Source organism: Salvelinus namaycush, chromosome 6 (assembly GCF_016432855.1).
Source record: "Salvelinus namaycush isolate Seneca chromosome 6, SaNama_1.0, whole genome shotgun sequence".
Lineage (NCBI taxonomy): Eukaryota > Metazoa > Chordata > Actinopteri > Salmoniformes > Salmonidae > Salvelinus > Salvelinus namaycush.
The window spans coordinates 20,577,412-20,597,962 of record NC_052312.1 but is presented as its reverse complement, the minus strand read 5'-3'; the positions used below and the strand labels follow the sequence as shown (position 1 = coordinate 20,597,962).

At 39.8% G+C, this 20,551-nt stretch overlaps 2 protein-coding genes across 2 annotated transcripts; both read right to left on the bottom strand.

Moving 5' to 3' along the window:
* Nucleotides 1-572: 572 nt before the first annotated feature.
* On the bottom strand, nucleotides 573-4,593 carry LOC120049752 (natural killer cell receptor 2B4-like). The gene is made up of 7 exons (XM_038996143.1): nucleotides 4,521-4,593; nucleotides 2,018-2,320; nucleotides 1,510-1,779; nucleotides 1,229-1,348; nucleotides 992-1,023; nucleotides 804-881; nucleotides 573-674 (listed from the first exon to the last, which is right to left on the bottom strand). Exons 1-7 carry the CDS (start codon nucleotides 4,591-4,593, stop codon nucleotides 600-602), a joined length of 951 nt encoding a protein of 316 aa, XP_038852071.1. The 3' UTR covers nucleotides 573-599.
* A 197-nt stretch (nucleotides 4,594-4,790) lies between these two features.
* LOC120049006 (sialoadhesin-like) lies at nucleotides 4,791-19,002 on the bottom strand. The gene is made up of 16 exons (XM_038995267.1): nucleotides 18,960-19,002; nucleotides 13,890-14,162; nucleotides 11,480-11,764; nucleotides 11,023-11,283; nucleotides 10,494-10,778; nucleotides 9,471-9,783; nucleotides 9,084-9,370; nucleotides 8,678-8,926; nucleotides 8,346-8,462; nucleotides 8,043-8,120; nucleotides 7,812-7,862; nucleotides 7,336-7,416; nucleotides 7,176-7,238; nucleotides 6,975-7,049; nucleotides 6,779-6,841; nucleotides 4,791-4,951 (listed from the first exon to the last, which is right to left on the bottom strand). Exons 1-16 carry the CDS (start codon nucleotides 19,000-19,002, stop codon nucleotides 4,791-4,793), a joined length of 2,685 nt encoding a protein of 894 aa, XP_038851195.1.
* Between the last annotated feature and the right edge of the window lie 1,549 nt (nucleotides 19,003-20,551).

Here is a 20,551-nt window from a genome sequence, read left to right as displayed (position 1 = left end):
AGAAACATTTTTTATTCTGTGAACGGAATATTTTTGGGAATTTATTGAATTCCATCTGGTTATTGGGACAGACATGAATGCCATTTTGGACATGCGGACAAATCAAATAAGAACAACTACAGTCCACATGTAACAAAGACTCTCCATCATATACTCTCTGATTACAACCTCATTGATGCCTGGCCAGCACATAATCCTAATGCAAAAGAGTACACTTTCTATTCACAGGCATAAATCAACCTCACTAATCAATGTCACACTATTATCTACAACTATTTTCTTTCATCTAGAAACTAGAAATTCGACATATGAGCTTGTCTGATCACAACACCTATAACTGCCTATGACACATTTCAGAATCTAATTGTAACTAGGCCTTCAAAGAAAGGCATAAGGCCTTATGATGTATGACTGTATATATGATAATTAATAAAGGGAGAAGATTACAATCGTGAAAAAGAAAGCAAATAGTGCAGTTTGTGATGAAATGAAACAGTAACATCTAGGCCTATCTACAGAATGTACACGTGTAAGATGCAGAGGATGCAGAGGGTTTTATATCTATGAAAGGCCCAGCCTATGACCACATCCTGTTCAGCTCACAGTACTTTCTGGTAGGGACAAGGGGGGCCTTCTGGAAGTCCAAATGTGATCTTGTCATACAGAGTCTGCGGCTACATGTGACAGACAGTCAAGAAGAAACTGTTTCAGCATCAAGAAAGGTATAGACTATTCTCAAAGTAGACTACATAGTCTTCCATTCAATCACAGACATTTTACCATTATGACCATTTATATCTTACCTTGTTCAATCTTGGGATAACTAGATCATTGACAGTTTCATAGATGGATATTGGGTTTACCTGACTGTTTGATCTTGTCTGGAATCAAAATACAGCCCATTACAATTCAGTACATACAGCTTCACACATTCAGATACATAATAATGGCAATGCATACTTACATCTCTACTTCTTGTGTTGTCCATAACATCAGCATATATTGTGTTGTCAGTTAGATCTGCTGTGTTTTATAAGAACAAAATATCAACCAATCAGATACATTTTATACAGGATATCAACAAACATACCCAGGAATTAATGAGGGGTCTCACTCTTTTTTCTAATTTCTAGCAAATCCCCCCCAAAATCATATCAGCTGAAGAATAATTCTAGAACGAACAGAAATGTCACCTTAAGTATAGTGGAGGCCCCTAAGCTGTACATACCTGTGTTACTTCGGCCCCTACAGTAGCACACTGCCACAGCTACAATAAGAATCAGCACCACAGCGCCTCCCACTGATACTCTGATGTAGATGGTATACCACGCCAGTCCTGTCACATATTCTACAACACACATGATTAGACTATACAATATGATAAAGACTAAATGGCTCTATATCATATACATCCAATGTAATCACATGCATTACATATTCTACTTGACAACATAAGCTTATAAGCACACTGAAAAGTGTATGGAAGGGATTATTATGATATCTAGGTACCTGGTGTGGTTGTGTCATTTCTACACTTTACTGTCGCAGAGGCAGTTTTCCAACTGACCAGGTTGGAGGCGTTGCACTTTACACTGATGTTTCTCTCTGCTGGTGAGAGAGAGAAGTGAATCTGCTGGGCGTCCCCATAGATCTCATTGTCTCTCTCCCAGGTGTAAGTAATGTTGGGGTAGCAGGACACGTTGCACACCAGCCGTACTGTACAGGAGTGGTTGGCCAATAGCTTGACGTCTGTCTGGATCGCCACCTTGGATATAGGCTCTGACCAACCAGGAGAGAGATAAAGACTTGTAACCAGTCTTCTAAATGAACCCTACCATAGCCATACCACCAGGAGAAAGACGACTTGAAAATGTGATGATATTTAACAAAGCATGGTGAGTAAGGTCAGTATGAAACCACAAAACCTGTGTTATAGTTTAAAGATCATCAGCCATGGTTATGGATATAAATTAGAATGATATTTAAAATAGGATGCAAAAAGATGAAAACAGCCTACCGTGGACCTTCAGAGTGATGGTCTTACTGTCAATCTGACCTTTGTCCCCTTCACCTGTAAGTAGAAAATCCCCTGAGTCTTGCAGTGTCAGTTCTCTGACTGTTAAACTGACGTTTTTGTTGTTCATCTTTAGTCTCCCCTCGAACTGGGATCCAGGTGAATATACAACTTCTGAGTTGAATTCTGCAATAACCTTTCCTCTATACTTCCACTCCAAGGATTTGAAATGTCCATTCTCTATGCCTGCCAGCAGCTCCACAGAGTCCCCCACTCGCTTGTTGATGATCAGAGGAACACCCACACCTGAAACACACAAATACACACGTTATAAAGGTGAAATAAAAATTATATATCTTAAAATCTTATTTATTATTACTATTAAACAGTAATATCTTATTACTGTATGATTATTCATGTAAGTACGAAGTAGCAAGTGATGTAATTACTCATTGTTACACTGTAATACTTGTTACAGTGTGACTGTAATACTTGTTACAGTGTGCCTACATGAATAACTACACAATAATACACTACAATGCAAAGTCCTACCTAATCAATAATAGATAATAATGGATTGGATTTATATAGCGCATTTCCAGGTTTCATTTATGCTGTACGTGGAACTTTGCATATTTTCACTTTATATCTTTATGTATCTGAGTGTGTGGGTCCTTTTTTACTTCATTAAAGTCCACTCCTCCCCCACATTCAGTAGAACAGGATGAGATGACAGGAAAAGAGAAGTGGGGGTGAATCTGATAACCCCTCCTCAGCTCACAAGTACAAATACCACTGTGTTTACTGTGTAATTATTCACCAGAAATACATCATATACTGCATGGGCAACATTATAATTACATATCATTTACATTACATTTAAGTCATTTAGCAGATGCTCTTATCCAGAGCGACTTACAAGTACATACATTCATACTTTTTTTTTTTTGTACTGGCCCCCCGTGGGAATCGAACCCACAACCCTGGCGTTGCAAGCGCCATGCTCTACCAACTGAGCCACACGGGGCCATATCAGTCTGAAGTAATGTTTTATAAACCCTTATAAAAAAATGTCAGTCATGAATTAAGAAAAAAAAACATTTACAGTTCATTGAAGAATTTAAGACATAACTGCAGTTATCCTAGTCCTGCAATGTATCATATTATGTAATAGAAACAATAATTTGATACTGTCCCATATGACCTTAAATGTAATGAATGACAGCCTTTAGGCACAGGGTCATAAGATCTAAACCAGGCCAGAACTTGTCCGTGTAGACCTATTTGGGTTTCCTGCAGAATCAATACATCATGTTATGTTCTTGAATATAGGTATTATGTAGGTGTTATCAAACAGTAATAAAGCAAATGTTTCGAGATAACCAACCAATCACTGATGACTAGGTATTCTTACAGTCAACACACAACATGTAAAAACCAACAAGGAAGTTAGAGAAAGCTGACGGTTTTCCTTACTTTATCATGCAAGCAAGCACATGCAATAGATCCTGTTTGGGGATGATTCTACCCTCTTGGTTTCACATTAGAATAAGGAGACCGTTGAAAAGACCCTAAGCAGCCAACTGACTAAAGTCAGAAAGTGGTTATCCATTTAGGCAAGACAGAATGTATCCTGTTTGGTTCCAAACACAAAGTGAGAAACTCTCCAACTTCTCGGTCAAGTTTAATGGCGTAGCGGTGAAGGAAAAATGCTCTGTTACATTCATTGGGATGTGAACTGGGACTAACACATGACATGCGAACTTGGAATGTTCACTCCAGGACCAAGTTCCTGGCAAAGGTAGCCAAGTTCCTGGATAGGACCCTGGCAACATCTCTGATACAGGGCCACTATGAATATGATTGTATCTCATGGTTCAGTGGCATAACAAAAAATCTGAAGGAGAAACTTCCAAAGGCCCAAAACAAACTAAAGTGCCAGTTTCCAGTTGATCTGGTGGTGGTGCAGATTAAACTGTTGATGGTTTTTAAAGAGATATATGACCTTTCCCCCAGTTACCTGTCTGGTTATTTTAATTTCATTACAGACTCTCATAGCATCACACCAGAGCCAGTGTTGCCAATATGAGACCACAGCTCTATAGGAGCATGGCTGGAAAAAAAAAGCTCTTTCCTTAACACTGGTGCAGAGGAATGGAATGGTGTACCAAACCATAAAAAACCTATCAATACACTAGGGAGTTTTAAGATAAATCTTAAGAAATGGTTTACGTGCAAAAAGCTTTAATATATGCAAGTATAATTGTTTCAATGAACGTTACTTGGTAATCTATTTTATTCCTTTTACGGGTTCCTCTCTATTCATGAGATGTATTTGAGATGTATTTTGTTTTCATGTTATCTTGTGTACACTGTATTTTTGTTTTATTGTATATTCAAGAGGACCACAATGGGGATACGTTTTTTAACTTATTTGTGTCATCCTCGTTGATGGTTCTACTGTGTTTAACATGTTGAAATAAATAAGAAAAGTTACAGAACTTACCATAGTGGAGGTTGGAGAGTAGGAGAAGTAGTAGTCCCTGTTTGGAGAAGCAGGAGAAGGGAACACCAGACATCTCTTTAAGGCGTTGGCTGTTTCCTGTGGCTGTATGTCCTTATCTATCACTGTCACTGGTAGCTAGCAGTTGACTATCCAAAACACACAAAGAAAGAGCAGAGAGGAGAAAGAGCAGAGACTTCCTTTTGATGAGGGCTGCTGTTCTATCAAATAATTCCTGTATGTTAGCTGAAAAATAAGTCACATTCTACTGCTTCACTCAGCTTGAGAGTTAGAAGATGAGGCGTGGGTGTGTTTGGGGTCTGTCACTGTGTTGATCAGTCTGATGGTGGTGGTTTTGGAGCATGTGTTTCCTAGCTGCTGCTGGTTGTGTGGTTCATGGTCATGGTGTTTCACAGACACTGGTAGCGTTGTTACTTTATGAGCAGACAACTCAATGTTGCAGAGAAAGAGGAAGGAGGGAGATAGACGGCTCGGGGGAAGAAAGAGAAAGACAGAGAGCGAGATTGAGACAGAGACAGAGAAAGAGAAAGAAAGACAGAGAGAGAGAGAGGGGGGAGAGAGGGGGGGGGTTAGAGAGAGAGAGAGAGAGAGAGGGGGGAGAGAGGGGGGGGGTGGAGAGAGAGAGAGACAGAGAGAGAGAGAGAGGGGGGAGAGAGGGGGGGGTTAGCGAGAGAGAGAGAGAGAGAGAGAGAGGGGGGAGAGAGGGGGGGGTGGAGAGAGAAAGAGCAAAAATGTCATAACAGTGTCTGTGCAGTTTCATCTTGGCTTCATATACCTGCAGAAGTGTTTGCATGACTTCTTCTGCATGCTCATAGGTCAGTGTGACTGAGGGACATGAAACACCTGCCAACTTTTTGGGAAGGTAGTGGGTCCCAGGTTGCTGATAGAGGCCGCCCTTCTACGTTTCATATAACAGCTTGTGGTGATGTCACTTCCTGAGACTGTTTCTTAGGTGCAGTGACAATGACCTGGCTGCCGGCTGTCTGTCTGACCACTTAGACATTAACACATAGACACAGAACCCCCCTAACTGGAACAGTGACCTTCCGGACCATGCAGGGACACTGAAAATATCAGTCAGAGTCATACACCACTAATGTCATTCATCGTTAAGACCTGTCTGTAGGATGAGGAGGCAATATGGGAGAACTGGTAGTCATTCGTACGTATGTTACTAGCTCCTTAGAACTACTGCAGAGTATATGACATCATAAAACTGAGAAGAACTGTTCTTTTCAGGCACACTCTTCCCCCAAAAGTCATTCTAAAAAACTCAACGGGTCTTGGGACATTTATGTTGTATTTCTCAAGATTCAATGGGTATATATAATTAAGTCCAAAAATGTATGTAGAAATAGCAGATTGCCCTTTAACTCACACATTGTGGAGAGTGAGATCATTACTAGGCTTAAAGGAGTTTTGACCAAATGAGGTTGTATGGAAAAGTTGATGATGATGATGACAATATCTATTTACTGTAAGAAAGCACTCATACCATCTGGTGGATAAAAAATGGTTTATTAAAAAAGCACAATGCAAAGATACTGTAAAAGTAAAGGCCATTAGAAGGAAACGTGAATAATACTTTTTGGGAAATTCATATACAAATATGTTATTCTATCATCTGAATAGATCAACAATAAAACTCAATACACAATACAAAGCAGATACAATTGCAGTAGCTGCAGATAAGATGCATCATCATTGCACCATATAGAAGAAAAAAAAGCTTTACAGTGAAACACAATTAAACCATGCTTAAATACAATAAAATAAGTAAATAAAATAAGTAAGAACGCCTTAATGTACAAGCTGTTATTGCGTGTGTGTTTGTGCATGTGTGTGTTTGCTTGTGTGTGTTGAGCGTACAAAATCCATGTTCCCGGGTTCCTCCTCCTCCTCTGATGGTGTGTCCTTCCATCCCTCCATCCCTCCGTCCCTCCATCCTTCCATCCCTCCGTCCCTCCATCCTTCCATCCCTCCATCCCTCCATCCTTCTATCCCTCCATCCTGCCATCCCTCCCTCCCTCCATCCCTCCATCCCTCCCTCCCTCCATCCTTCCATCCCTCAGGTACCTGCAACATGTCACCACACAAAGTTGTTCAGGACATGCAGTCAAATAAACTGTTAAGAATCAAATAAAGAGACATACTTTAAATACATTATATTTTGATATCAGAGAATTAGATCCATATTAGTATCATATTAATTATCAATCACATATGGCTATTAGTCTTACCTGGGGCTGTGACTGGCTTCAATTGAGAATAGACCGAATCTGCCTCAGGTGGGGTTGATGTTTCTGTAATGGGTGAGGATAAAACATCAGAATAATATAACAATTATATACAGAATATTATGCACCTAGTCAATATGGGGTCATAGGTGTGAGGGTATGATAGGGGGAATATTGATGGAGGGATTTCCAGTCTTACCTTTCTTCTTCTTGGCTTTGGCCTTCTGTTTAAGGTCAACCTCAGCATAGGTCACATCAACAGGTCCAGTTGCTGCTGAAAATGAACATTTCCAGTCAACAAATTAAGGAAGTAGCTTATTGAATATTCTGCATCTTTTTTGAAACTCCAAAATCACACATTTAGATTTCACTGAAAGCCAACCTGTAGAATGGGTCTCACCTGTGGTCTTCCCCGTCTTGACCTCAGAATAGACTGGATTTTCTTTTGGATCAGATGTCATTTCTGAGGAGGAGGAGATCATTTGTATGTTTTTATCAAATTTGATGAGTAAAAAACACTGCTACATTTTGTATGAATTTATGTGACAGTTGAGAGTTACTTTTCTTTTTCTTGTCCAACTCTTTGAGTTGAATCTGGTCGTACATCACATCACTTGGTCCAGCAGTAGCAGCACCAGCATCTGAAATATACAGGTAATACACTAATATCTCTACTTACTGTTAGTATGCTAGTAATATTAAACATATGAAGAATAACAGCAACAACAACTCTATACTGTATTCATGCTAAATTTAACATACAGGTAGCCTAGTGTTTAGTAACCGAAAGGTTGCAGGGCCAGTAACCGAAAGGTTGCTGGATCGAATCCCCGAGCTGACAAGGTAAAAATCTGTCGTTCTGCAAATGAGCAAGGCAGTTAACCCACTGTTCCCCAGGCGCCGAAGACGTGGATGTCAATTAAGGTCCCGCACCTCTCTGATTCAGAGGGGTTGGGTTAAATGCAGAAGACACATTTCATTTGAAGGTATTCAGTTGTACAACTGACTAGGTATCCCCCTTTCCCTTTCCCAGTACCATTGGCATTACTGTCTGAGCGCGTGATTGTATCATAGATGTTAGCGCCACCTGTTGGTCAAAGAAGAGAGAGAAAGATTAATAGGTTGGTTTTCCCTCAGCTTGCCTAGGGACATAGAGTACGGTAACATCTATATAAAGTGAATGGTGAAAAGTCAGTATGTGAAGTTACAGAGAGGAGAGTGACAGTGGTCTGGGCTGAGAGACTGACCATGCTGCAGACGTGTATACCCAGCATCAGGAGCCTGGCCCTGGGTAGATCCTTGATCCTGTTGGGGGTCCAGGTTGGTGCTTTGGGGCTGGGGGGGCCTACAGGGAGAGAGATACTCATGAAACACACAGATTCTATTTTACTGTATGAAAAGTTGAAAGACAGGTGTACTCACCAGAATATTCTGTTGCAACAGGAACCTGTAATGAGAAATGCATAATATTATACTGTATCAATTCGTTACTGTTTTAAACTTTTGTAATTAGACATTTTTCTCCTAAACATGAACCAAAAAGATAAATATGAATTGATAAAAGTCTCACCTCCGGCATTTTTATATCGACACAGCAGTACCAGGAGAATGGCCAGTAGAACACCAGCAACAACCAGGCCCACAACCACTCCTACTAGGACTGATGTAGAGGGTCCAGGAGTTACACCTGGAGAGAGAACAGCAAATCACTATCAGGTTCTGAGGTAGTTGTAGAAAATAAATAAAGTAGTGGACAAAGTGAATATATATTTGACATCTGACTTGAGATCAGATGAAGCCTGAGCTTGTAACTCCAAACCTACAGTATGCTTTTTATCACAACAAATGACTGATGACCACAGATATTATGAAAAGGTCATGTGATTATAATAGTTTTTTCACCTCTCACTGTCACCCAACTCTCTGGTGATTCTCTTCCATTCGATTTACACTTGTAGGAGCCTTCATCTGACTTGGAAACTGCAGGGATGGTCATCTCTCCTGTGGTCTCATTCCTGATGAGAACTCCATCTTTGTAGAAATCAACCTTGGGGTTCGGTTTTGTTTCCTGATATCTATTTGTACAGCTCAGAGTCACAGACTCTCTCTCAGTTATGGGATAGGGAGGGTTCTCCAGGATCAGACTGCCAACTGTATAACATAATATATAAATAATACTGTAAATCTGGAGTAATCACCCACATGAGCTTGTATTTTATGAGATGCAACCATTCAGTTACAGAATTGAACATCATTATCAAACATTGTAATGTAAAAAAGGTTAGTGACTGTTGTACAACAGATGTACCATCCACTGTGATGTTGACAGCATTACTGTACTCTCCTGATCCAGACTCACACCAGTACACTCCACTGTCCTTTTTACGTATGGAACTGATGGTACATGTGGACCCTGCTTTTGATCCCCAGTTAGAGCCACACTCTGACTCCACTGCTTTCTCTCTGTATCTCTTCAGTCTCCATCCAGTAGAGTTCCTCTTCTCCTCACAGCTTAGTGAGAGAGACTTTGATGTAAAGTGTTGAGTTCTGTTAGGTCTTATTTTGAGAGACACTGATGGTTGCGGATCTGAAACAAAGAGTGACAGAGTCAAACATATACAGTAGTTATATTAACACATGAGGGGGACTTAAATGTGATTAAATGCAGTTTCAATGCAGTTAGTTACCTCCTGACCAGAGAAACTGAGGTTCACTGTAGAGTGTGTCATAGACTGGGTCTCCTCTCCCAGCTCTACACAAATATCCTCCTGTGTGACTAGGACCAGCAGGGATCAGAGTGTAGGAGTCTTCACTAGTCCGATTGCCAGATAGAGGCTCTACAGAGTAGGACCTGTCTGATAGGGAGAGTAACCCAGCTGTGTAGGGAACAGTTCGGTACCAGAAGAACCTCCAGCCTGTAGATGACTCTTTAACCCAACAGCTCAGAGTAACTGAGTCTCCAGGGTTCAGCCACTGAGGAGAGACACTCAGGACAGCTTGTGGTTTATCTGTTATGAAGGAATTGACAAATCAAATGTTCAGTCTTTAAAATGTTTACCCATTTTGTTTTTATTGTATTGTACCTCACCCCACAATCAAACTATAGTTTTGTTTCATCATTGAAACCACTGTCTGCTATTTGACCTCATTCCTTCTGTCTTTCTCTTGTAATCCCATAAAAACAGACTTACTTAACACGGTCAATTGTATAGCATTACTTGTCTGGGAGTGTTTTAAGCCATTTGTTTTCTGAAGACCTTTACAGGTATATAGACCATTCTTTGCAGGACTGATTCTGTACTCAGGCTCTGTTTTGGTGTAGACTGACTTCCCACTGTTATAAAAAGCATACTCAATCTCTTCTCCCCCCTGTATGTCACATCTGAGAGTGACAGTCTCCCCACTGAATATCTGTGACCAGTTGGGTTGGAGGGTCAGAACAGCCACAGGTCTCTCTGCACAGACACAACACAGAAAATAAACATTATCACACACATTAGAATGTAAAATAATGTTGATCAGCATTCATCACAACATGACCATATCATAAGTTGTCATTTCTGAACATACAGTATGCACTCTGAACTGTCTGATTTACCAAGATCTATCAGAATACTGACATATACAGTGATGTCTACACACACACACACACACACACACACACACACACACACACACACACACACACACACACACACACACACACACATTTACTCACCTTTCACAGTGATAGTGACAGGATCACTGATGATTGATGATATGGATCTGGACTGGATCTCTCCCTGACACCAGTAGAGACCCTGGTCAGACTCAGCAGCTCTTTTTATGGTGAAGGTGACTCCTGTTGTTGTGTGTCTGCCAGGCAAGGTCACTACTTTCTTAGTGTTGTCTTTGTACCATGTATACCTCCAGCCACCATCAGACCCCACTGAACACGTCAGAGTTACTGTCTCTCCATTGTATACAGGGTTTGGTGTTATGGTCAGGTAAGCTTTGGGCAGGGCTGTGAGAATAGAGCATTATTTAAAGATCTGGATACATGCTTGGCAACATCCAAAGATTTAGCTGTTGTTGGAACGTTTTCTTACTATAAAAGTCCATCATAGGGGTATGTTGACTTGATTAGGTTTGAATTAAAAGTATACATCTGTTTTTGTTTAAAAAAAATACTTTCACTGTACAGAATAATATGAAGATCTTATCCTTCTCAACATTTAAGTAAGTGATGGTTATGTCATTAAACTCACCAGCAACAACGATGGTGAGAGATGAGCTGAGATATGTCCTCTCGGGCTGTCCATTCCTTGTCCCCTCACACTGGTACTGACCAGCCTGGTCAGGGAGAGAGATGGTGATGGTCTTACTGGTCAGATTGGGAAGATGTTGGTTGTCTCTGTGCCAGAGGTATGTCCAGTCTCTGTAGTCTGATATGTCACACTGCAGAGTGACTGTCTCTCCAGAATAGAGGGGACCCCGTGGAGAGGCTTTCACTGAGGCCGTGGGCAGAGCTGTGGAAACACAGTTATACATGAAGACAAATGCAGTCAGAGCACAAGTCTCTCCAACGTATGATCTTACTTCTGTAGGTAGTACTGTAACTTTTCATTTTTCCATTCATACTGACACACAGACCACATCTACATGATTGACTCAATATAAATAGTGTCCATTTGTTTGATTAAAAAAACACATAAAGTAACTCACCTTTCACAGTGATAGTGACAGGATAACTGATGATTGATGATATGGATCTGGACTGGATCTCTCCCTGACACCAGTAGAGACCCTGGTCAGACTCAGCAGCTCTACTGATGGTGAATGTGGCTCCTGTTGTAGTGTGTCTGCTAGACAAGGTCACTACTTTCTTAGTGTTGTCTTTGTACCATGTATACATCCAACCACTGTCAGATCCCACTGAACAAGTCAGAGTTACTGTTTCTCCATTGTATGCAGGGTTTGGATTTACGGTCAGTGTAGTTTCAGGAAGAGCTAAGAAAACAGAGAGCAGAATATCAAAACATCTGGATTCATGCTTGGTCATTTTAAATAATTTTGCCTTTGCATTTAACTTCTTATGGCTGCAAGGCAAAGTGTTGAGTAGCCAGTGAAATCGTGCCCATTTCAAACGGCCTCCTACTCAAATCTTGCTCGTACAATATGAATATTATTATTCTTTTTGGATAGAAAACACTTTCTAGTTTCTAAAACAGTTGGAATTATTTCTCTGAGTGAAACAGAAGTCCTTCTGCAGCACTTTTCCTGACCAGGAAGTGAAATGTCAGAAATCGATGCTCTTTTCAACTTGATGCCTATACATGGTCTTGACACTTAGGAGTCTACTTACACTCTATACGCCTTCCTATTGGTGTAAAGAGGATGTCAGAGAAGAAATTTTTGTGCTCATCTTGTTCTGTGGTGGAAAAAAACCTATTTCTTTGACGTGACCGTCCACTTCCGGTACTCTGAAGGAAGTGGGATTGACTTCTGTTTTGCCTTCGTAACGAACGGCTAACATCTCCGGCTCGAATTTTTTTTGATACATGTGACCATATCATCGTAATGTATGTTTTTTCAATATAGTTTAATCAGATTATTGAAACTTTATTCGGGAGTTTTGCCGTGTTCCGTCCTCTGACTGTGTTTACGTTGGAGAAATTTATGCCACTCGGCTAGTGCCAATGCTAATTGAAGAGGGAAATTTGCCATTCTGAATCGAAACAACGACTCATCTGGACAGAGGACACCTTCTTCAACATTCTGATGAAAGATCAGCAAAAGTAAGACCCATTTTATGATGTTATTTCATATATCTGTCGTGCATGTGAACTGGCCGTGGGCGCCCAATTGTGTCTGTCTATTGTAGCTACGCTAATATAGCGATACATTTTGTTTTCGCTGTAAAACATTTAATAAATCTGAAATATTGTTTGGAATCACAAGATGCCTGTCTTTCAATTGCTGCAGACTATGTATTTTTCAGAAATGTTTTATGATGAGTAGTTAGCTATTTGACGTTGGTGTCTGTAAATATTATGGCTGCTTTCGGTGCAATTTTGGATTGTAGCTGAAATGTAAACTATGGTTTATACATGAAATATGCAAATTTTTCGAACAAAACATATGCTATACAATAAATATGTTATCAGACTGTCATCTGATGAATTTGTTTCTTGGTTAGTGGCTATTTATATCTTTATTTGGTCGAATTTGTGATAGCACCTGATGGAGTAAGAAACTGATGGAGTTAGAAAAGTTGTGTCTTTTGCTAACGTGGTTAGCTAATAGATTTACATATTTTGTCTTCCCTGTAAAACATTTTAAAAATCGGAATGTTGGCTTGATTCACAAGATGTGCACCTTTCATCTGGTGTCTTGGACTTGTTAATGTGTGAAAGTTAAATATTAAAAAAAAATAGATTTTGAATTTCGCGCCCTGCACTTTGAGCTGGATGTTGTCATAAGTGTACCGGTGTCGGGCTGCCCCCGTAAAAGGTTAAGTTTTGATTAAAGTTTTTTTTAAATAGCAGTATGTTGACTCTATTCAGTTAGAATTTAGTGTACACAGTATATCTGTATTTAGATTAACCCTCATTGGCTCAAAATGTAACGCTCGTCTTCGGGTGAAAGAGAGGAGGACCAAGGCGCAGCGTGGTAAGTGTTCATGATGATGAATTTTCATGCTAATCCAACAAACAGAACACTGCAAAACAACAAACGAAGTGAACAAACGAACAAAACAGTACCATGTGGCGAACAAACACTGACACGGCAACAAACACCCACAACTCAAAAGTGAAACTCAGGCTACCTAAGTATGATTCTCAATCTGGGACAACGATTGACAGCTGCCACTGATTGAGAATCATACCAGGCCGAACTCAAAACCCCAACATAGAAAAAGACACATAGACTACCCACCCCAACTCACACCCTGACCATACTAAATAAAGACAAAAATAAAGGAAATAAAGGTCAGAACGGGACACAAAATTCATAAAGTCCAGATAGTGATTGAAGATTAATAGTGAGCTCACCAGTGACACTAATGTAGAGAGATGGGCCCTATGTCAAGTGGTTATGGGCATGGAGGCACTTGAGAGATAAGATGACTTACCTGTCACTGTCAGTCTGACTGCATCACTCCACATAGAATACGTCCCATTATCAATATGTTTACCCAGACACGAGTAGTCTCCACTGTTTGAAATCATAACCTCACTGATCTCATATTTATGCTCCCTACTGAATAAGTCTACAGCATCCTTGCTCCATGTGTATTCCCAGTCAGTGACTTCTCCCCTTTGTATGTGACATCTGAGAGTGACAGACTCTCCACTGAATATCTGGGAGGATGTGGGGTATATGGTCAGAACAGCCTTTGCCTTTCCTGCACAAAATAAAACCAGCATGATACAATTGTTTTTTGAGACACTCTAAACACAAAATATGTCTTTCCAAAAGTAGCTTAAAAATTACAAATAAAACATTTGATGAAGCATTAAGAGATGGAGGCTTGATTAAGTGTACAAATATCTACCATCATCGTCTTCAGAGTGTCCAGAGTAGATGTGTGTACTCAGCACTACAATAAAGAAAGTCACATTGCTCCAATATTAACTTTAAATAAATAATAACATGCCATAATCATGTTACTGATTACCAAATCCATCCTGTACTTTATTTTAAAGGTGCAATCTACGATTTCTACACACATGTTGGATCTTTCAATTAATTATAGGCATTTATTCTTGAAGAGTATAACTTTTAATTCCCTCAAAACTGTCTTATCCCATAATAAACCAAAATATATGTTTATGTTATGACAACTACTGTAAACAATGTAGATGAATGAATTTCCTTAGCCCCATCCCAGCCATATACCACAAAAAGAGTCAGGGTGGCCATTTTGTTGTAGTTTGAATTACAGACTGCAGCTTTAAATGGCCGCTGACTTCCCATGTTCTGCACACAGAGAGTGTACAGAGACCAAAAACACCAAAACACCACTCATTAATCTCTTAACACAGTTTACTATAACTGTAGCGAAGGAACCCTCAACCATTTACAATAATCACAACATGATACTACAACACATCCAACAAATATAGCATTTATATTCATTGTCATTGACAACACATTTTGCAACCACTGAGTTTGCACCACTCTTTAGTTCCTGAGTGATGACCTGGTTAAATGCACACCACCACATTAACCAGGTCTGCATGGCATCGGCTATACAAGCTCAGGTTCTCACAGAGATGCAACATCAATGTAGGGTGGTCACTTTCTTACTTCATATCTACACCATATTTACTGATATTTCCTTTGAGTGCCATTTACTAATATTTTCTCAATAAGGGCTAAAACACCAAAAACAAAGCTAAAGCGTAAAACTGTCTTCATTTTGATTCATGTATTCTCTTTTCCCTTAAATTCTTAGTAAATCAGGTAATTAGTGTTCATAAACAAACCCACTAACTCAGTACTTACATAGCAGCAAACAGAGCAAGGTGTGCTCCATTTTGTCCCCACAGACAAGTGACTTTCTCTACAACTACAGTCCTTCTAACAAACCCCTTTACTTCCTATATGATGACAGTCAGATCACACCTCTTCACCGTACACAGAAAAACAGAGAGAAAGATTCTTGAGAAATGTAAAAATAGATAGATATGTAAGTGTAGGCCTTCCCTCAAACCTTTGCTCAGCCAAGCCAGCTAACCTCAGTTGAGGCACAATGGAAATGGACATCTCCAGCCACCTCTCACTTCTCAATCACTCTCTCACACACACACACACACACACACACACACACACACACACACACACACACACACACACACACACACACACACACACACACACACACACACACACACACACACACACACACACACACACCTCAGATGGTTCTGTTATGAGTAATACGTTTAGTTAGCTACTCTCTACATACATATGTTTGTTATTGTGTTGTTTATGGTTGTATTTCAATGTGTCTGTATACAGTATGTGATGGGTATCAGGGCTATTGTTCATGTACTGTATTATGTGTGTGTGTGTGTGTGTGTTGTGCGGTTTGTTTGTGTGTGTATATTGTTTGTGTTTGCCTATTGTTTATTTTTGTCATTATTTTAAACTTTTTTCACTTGCTTTTCTTTTTGTAATTTTTTTTTAAACTTATTTTTTATATAGATATATATATTTATCTTTTTTTTGTATTTTCTTAAAACCGCATTGTTGGTTAAGGGCTTGTAAGTAAGCATTTCACTTTTGTATTCGGCGGATGTGACAAATAACATTTGATTTGTGCGTTATTTATTACCACTGACCAGAGATGGGAGGAGTTTCAAAGCTGTAACTGGGGAACTGGGTTACCAGGTTAAAGTCTAGAGTTTCATGTAGCTTCACATCATTACATGTCTGACAGCTTGCATGATGACGAGTTTCTCACACGACTGGCCTATCTGGGTGATGTTTTTTCTCGCCTAAAATATCTGAATCTAGGATTACAGAGAATCTCCGCAACTATATTCAATGTGCTGGACAAAATTGAGGCTATGATTAAGAAATTGTAGCTCTACTCTGTCTGCATTAACCTCTCTTGGGTAGGGGCAGTATTTTCACGTCGGGATGAAAAGCGTGCCCAAAGTAAACTGCCTGTTGCTCAGGCCCAGAAGCTAGGATAAGCATAGATCTGGATAGATCTGGATAGAAAACACTCTAAAGTTTCTAGAACTGTTACAATTATGTCTGTGAGTATAACAGAACTGATTTTGCAGGCGAAACCCCGAGGACAAACCATCCCAAAAAATGAACATTTCATCCTGCCACTGTTTCCAATGGCTTTCATGTTAATTTTGAGGCGAAGTCCTCCCAGATTGCAGTTCCTAGGGCTTCCACTAGATGTCAACAGTCTTTTGAAAGAGATTCAGGATGGTTTTTGGAAAAATGAGCTAGAAGTTGTAGTTCTTCTAAGTGGCTCCCATTTTGGCTGTAGTGTTACCATGCGCATGGGTGAAAGCGCGTTCTTTGTTATTTATCTCTGGTAATGGACATACTATTCTCCGTCTTAAATTTGATAATTTATTTACGTATTAGTGTAACTGAGGTTTGATTATAAACATTGTTTCACTTGTTTGGATAAGTTTATTTGTAATTTATGGGATTCATTTTGTATGCATTTTGAAGGAGGGAAACCAGTGGATTATTGAATGAAGCGCACCAGCTAAACTGAGTTTTTATGGATATAAAGAAGGACTTTATCAAACAAAAGGACCATTTGTGATGTAACTGGGACCTTTTGGAGTGCCAACAGAAGAAGATCTTCAAAGATAAGGCATTTATTATATCGCTATTTCGGACTTTCGTGTCGCACCTGCCTGGTTGAAAAATGTTTTCCATGTTTTTGTATGCGTGGCGCTGTTCTCAGATAATCGCATGGTGTGCTTAAAGCCTTTTTGAAATCTGACACAGCGGCTGGATTAACAAGAAATTAAGCTTTTTTCTATGTATAATACTTGTATTTTCATGAATGCTAAATATTTATATTTCTGTAATTTGAGATTCGCGCTCTGCAATTTCACCGGATGTTGGTCAGGTGGGACGCTATCGTCCCACCTGCCCATAAGAAGTTAACAAGGACAACACACAGGTCTTCCATCATTGTATGATTTTTTTTGTGTGCAAATAAACTCAAGCTTACGGACAATGTCAAATCTGATATAGCGAAGCACCTGAGTGAGTTGGGTGTGCAATTACGCAGGTACTTTCCGGAAACGGATGACACAAACAACTGGATTCGTTATCCCTTTCATGCCCTGCCTCCAGTCCACTTACCGATATCTACAAAAGAGAGCCTCGTCGAAATGGCAAAAAGCGGTTCAGTGAAAATTGAATTTAATCAGAAGCCATTGCCAGATTTCTGGATTGGGCTGCACTCGGAGTATTCTGCCTTGGTAAATCACGCTGTTAAGACACTGATGCCCTTTACAACCACGTACCTATGTGAGAGTGGATTCTTGGCTCTTACTAGCATGAAAACTAAATATAGGATTATTTACATCCTTTCAAGTGTACACTTTTCATTAACCTGTGGTGAGCTATTCACAATTTTCAATGAACAAATAAGGTTTTATATGTAAGATGGTTAAATAAAGAGCAAAATGATGTATTATTATATTATTATTTATGCCATTATCCTATAAGAGCTCTATGTCACTTCCCATGAGCCAGGTTGTGACAAACTCACTCATTTTTATGTTTAATAAATGTATTGTTTTGTGTGTGTGTGGCAGGCTTACAATGATTGCAAATATAATATGGTCCCATTACAAAAACTCCAAATACGTGTTCGTTTAAAGAAAAATAAGCCTGAAACCTTGAATAAAGACTGTTGACATCTAGTGGAAGCCATAGGAATTGCAATTTGGGTGACGGAGATATATAGAAACAATAGGTTTCCATAATAAGAGCCTGAGAGGTGAAAAAAAAAACAATTCTGGTCGGATTTTCTTCTGATTTTTGCCCGCCATATCAATTCTGTTATAGTCTCAGACATTATTTTAACAGTTTTAGAAACATCAGAGTGTTTCTATCCAATGTTACCAATTATATGCATATCCTGGCTGGGCCTGAGTAACAGGCAGTTTATTTTGGGCAGTGTGTTCATTTTCATCTAGGCTTCATATACCTGCAGAAGTGTTTGCATGACTTCTTCTGCATGCTCATAGGTCAGTGTGGCTGAGGGACATGAAACACTTGCCAACTTTAGTAGTGAGTCCCAGGTTACTGACAAAGGCCCCTCTTCTACGTTTCTGGTAACATCTGGTGATGTCACTTCCTGTGATTTGTGGTCTCCGTGGCAACCTGTTTCTGTTTCTCAGGAGCAGTGACAATGACCGGGCTGCTGGGTGTCTGTCTGACAACATAGACATACACACATAGACACGGAAACACCCTAACTGGAACAGTGACCTTCCAGACTATGCAGGGACACTGAAAATAGCAGTCAGAGTCATACACCACTGATGTCATTAATCGTCACGACCTGTCTGTAGGATGAGGAGGCAATATGGGAGAACTGGTAGTCATGCATACGTAGGTTACTATGTGGAATTCAACACAGAAATGAAAATATTTAATATTGTTTCCCTTTAGATACCACACCCTGGCTAATGAGTCTTACCTTTGCTTACTTGGAAGATCCCTTTGCCATCATAGATGTGCATGTCCACAATTCAATATTAAAAAGGAAGTGATACACAGTACCAGTACTAACCAGCTCCTCAGAACTCCTGCAGAGTATATGACATCAATAACATGAGAAGAACTGTTCTTTTCAGGCACACTCTTCCCCCAAAAGTCATTCTGAAAAATCTCAACGGGTCTTCAGCTGATGGGGTACGGCTTTTTTATGTTTTATGTTATATTCCTCAAGATTCAATGGGTAGATATAATTAATTCCAAAAATTCATGTAGAAATAGCAGATTGCCCCTTTAACTCACACATTGTGGAGTCTGAGATCTATACAAATCAAGTTTATTTTTTATATAGCCCTTCGTACATCAGCTAATATCTCGAAGTGCTGTACAGAAACCCAGCCTAAAACCCCAAACAGCAAGCAATGCAGGTGTAGAAGCACGGTGGCTAGGAAAAACTCCCTAGATTGGCCAAAACCTAGGAAGAAACCTAGAGAGGAACCAAGCTATGAGGGTTGGCCAGTCCTCTTCTGGCTGTGCCGGGTGAAGATTATAACAGAACATGGCCAAGATGTTCAAAATGTTCATAAGTGACAAGCATGGTCAAATAATAATCAGGAATAAATGTCAGTTGGCTTTTCATAGCCGATCATTAAGAGTTGAAAACAGCAGGTCTGGGACAGGTAGGGGTTCCATAACCGCAGGCAGAACAGTTGAAACTGGAATAGCAGCAAGGCCAGGTGGACTGGGGACAGCAAGGAGTCATCATGCCCGGTAGTCCTGACGTATGGTCCTAGGGCTCAGGTCCTCCGAGAGAGAGAAAGAAAGAGAGAAGGAGAGAATTAGAGAGAGCCAAGATTTTCAAAATGTTCATAAATGACATGGTCAAATAATAATCAGGTTACTAGGCTGAAAGGAGGTTTAACCAAATTAGGTTTTATGGAAAAGTTGATGATGATGACAATATCCATTTACTGTAAGAAAGCACTCATACCATCTGGTGGATAAACAAATGGTTTATTAAAAAAGCACAATGCAAACATATTGTAAAAGTACAGGCCATTCACAAGAATACGTGAATAATTCTTGTTGGGAAATTCAAATACAAATATGTTATTCTATCATCTGAATGACAGATATAAATCAACAACACAATTCAATACACAATACAAAGCAGATACAATTACTGTAGCTGCAGATAAGATCCATCATCATTACACCTTGTAATAAAAACATCTGTTACAGTGAAACACAATTAAACCATGCTTAAATATAATACATCTGTTGGTAAATAAAATAAGAAAAAAATCCTTAATGTACTATATGTTATTGTGTGTGTGTGTGTGTGTGTGTGTGTTTGCTTGTGTACGTTGACCTTCTATAATCCATGTTGCTGGGTTCCTTCTGCTCCCTCCTCTGATGGTGTGTCCCTCCATCCCTCCTTCTCCACATTGTTCCATCCGTCCATCACACCATTACCTCCATCCCTCCATTCTTTACATCCTTCCATCCCTCCATCCCTCCATCCTTGCATCATTCCATCCTTCCATCATTCCATACCACCATTACCTCCATCCT

Bases quoted from the DNA above. Each gene is read 5' to 3' on its own strand.
- LOC120049752 (XM_038996143.1), bottom strand. From the start codon at position 4,593: ATGTCTGGTGTTCCCTTCTCCTGCTTCTCCAAACAGGGACTACTACTT. The intron at 1,024-1,228 runs GTATGTACAGCT...TATAAAACACAG, and splicing joins TAGGGGCCGAAGTAACACAG to CAGATCTAACTGACAACACA. The intron at 675-803 runs GTAAGATATAAA...TGTCACATGTAG, and splicing joins TTATCCCAAGATTGAACAAG to CCGCAGACTCTGTATGACAA.
- LOC120049006 (XM_038995267.1), bottom strand. From the start codon at position 19,002: ATGCACATCTATGATGGCAAAGGGATCTTCCAAGTAAGCAAAG. The intron at 14,163-18,959 runs GTAAGACTCATT...TATTTTGTGCAG, and splicing joins GATCTTCCAAGTAAGCAAAG to GAAAGGCAAAGGCTGTTCTG. The intron at 9,371-9,470 runs GTCAGGAGGTAA...TCTGTCACTCTT, and splicing joins AGTGAACCTCAGTTTCTCTG to TGTTTCAGATCCGCAACCAT.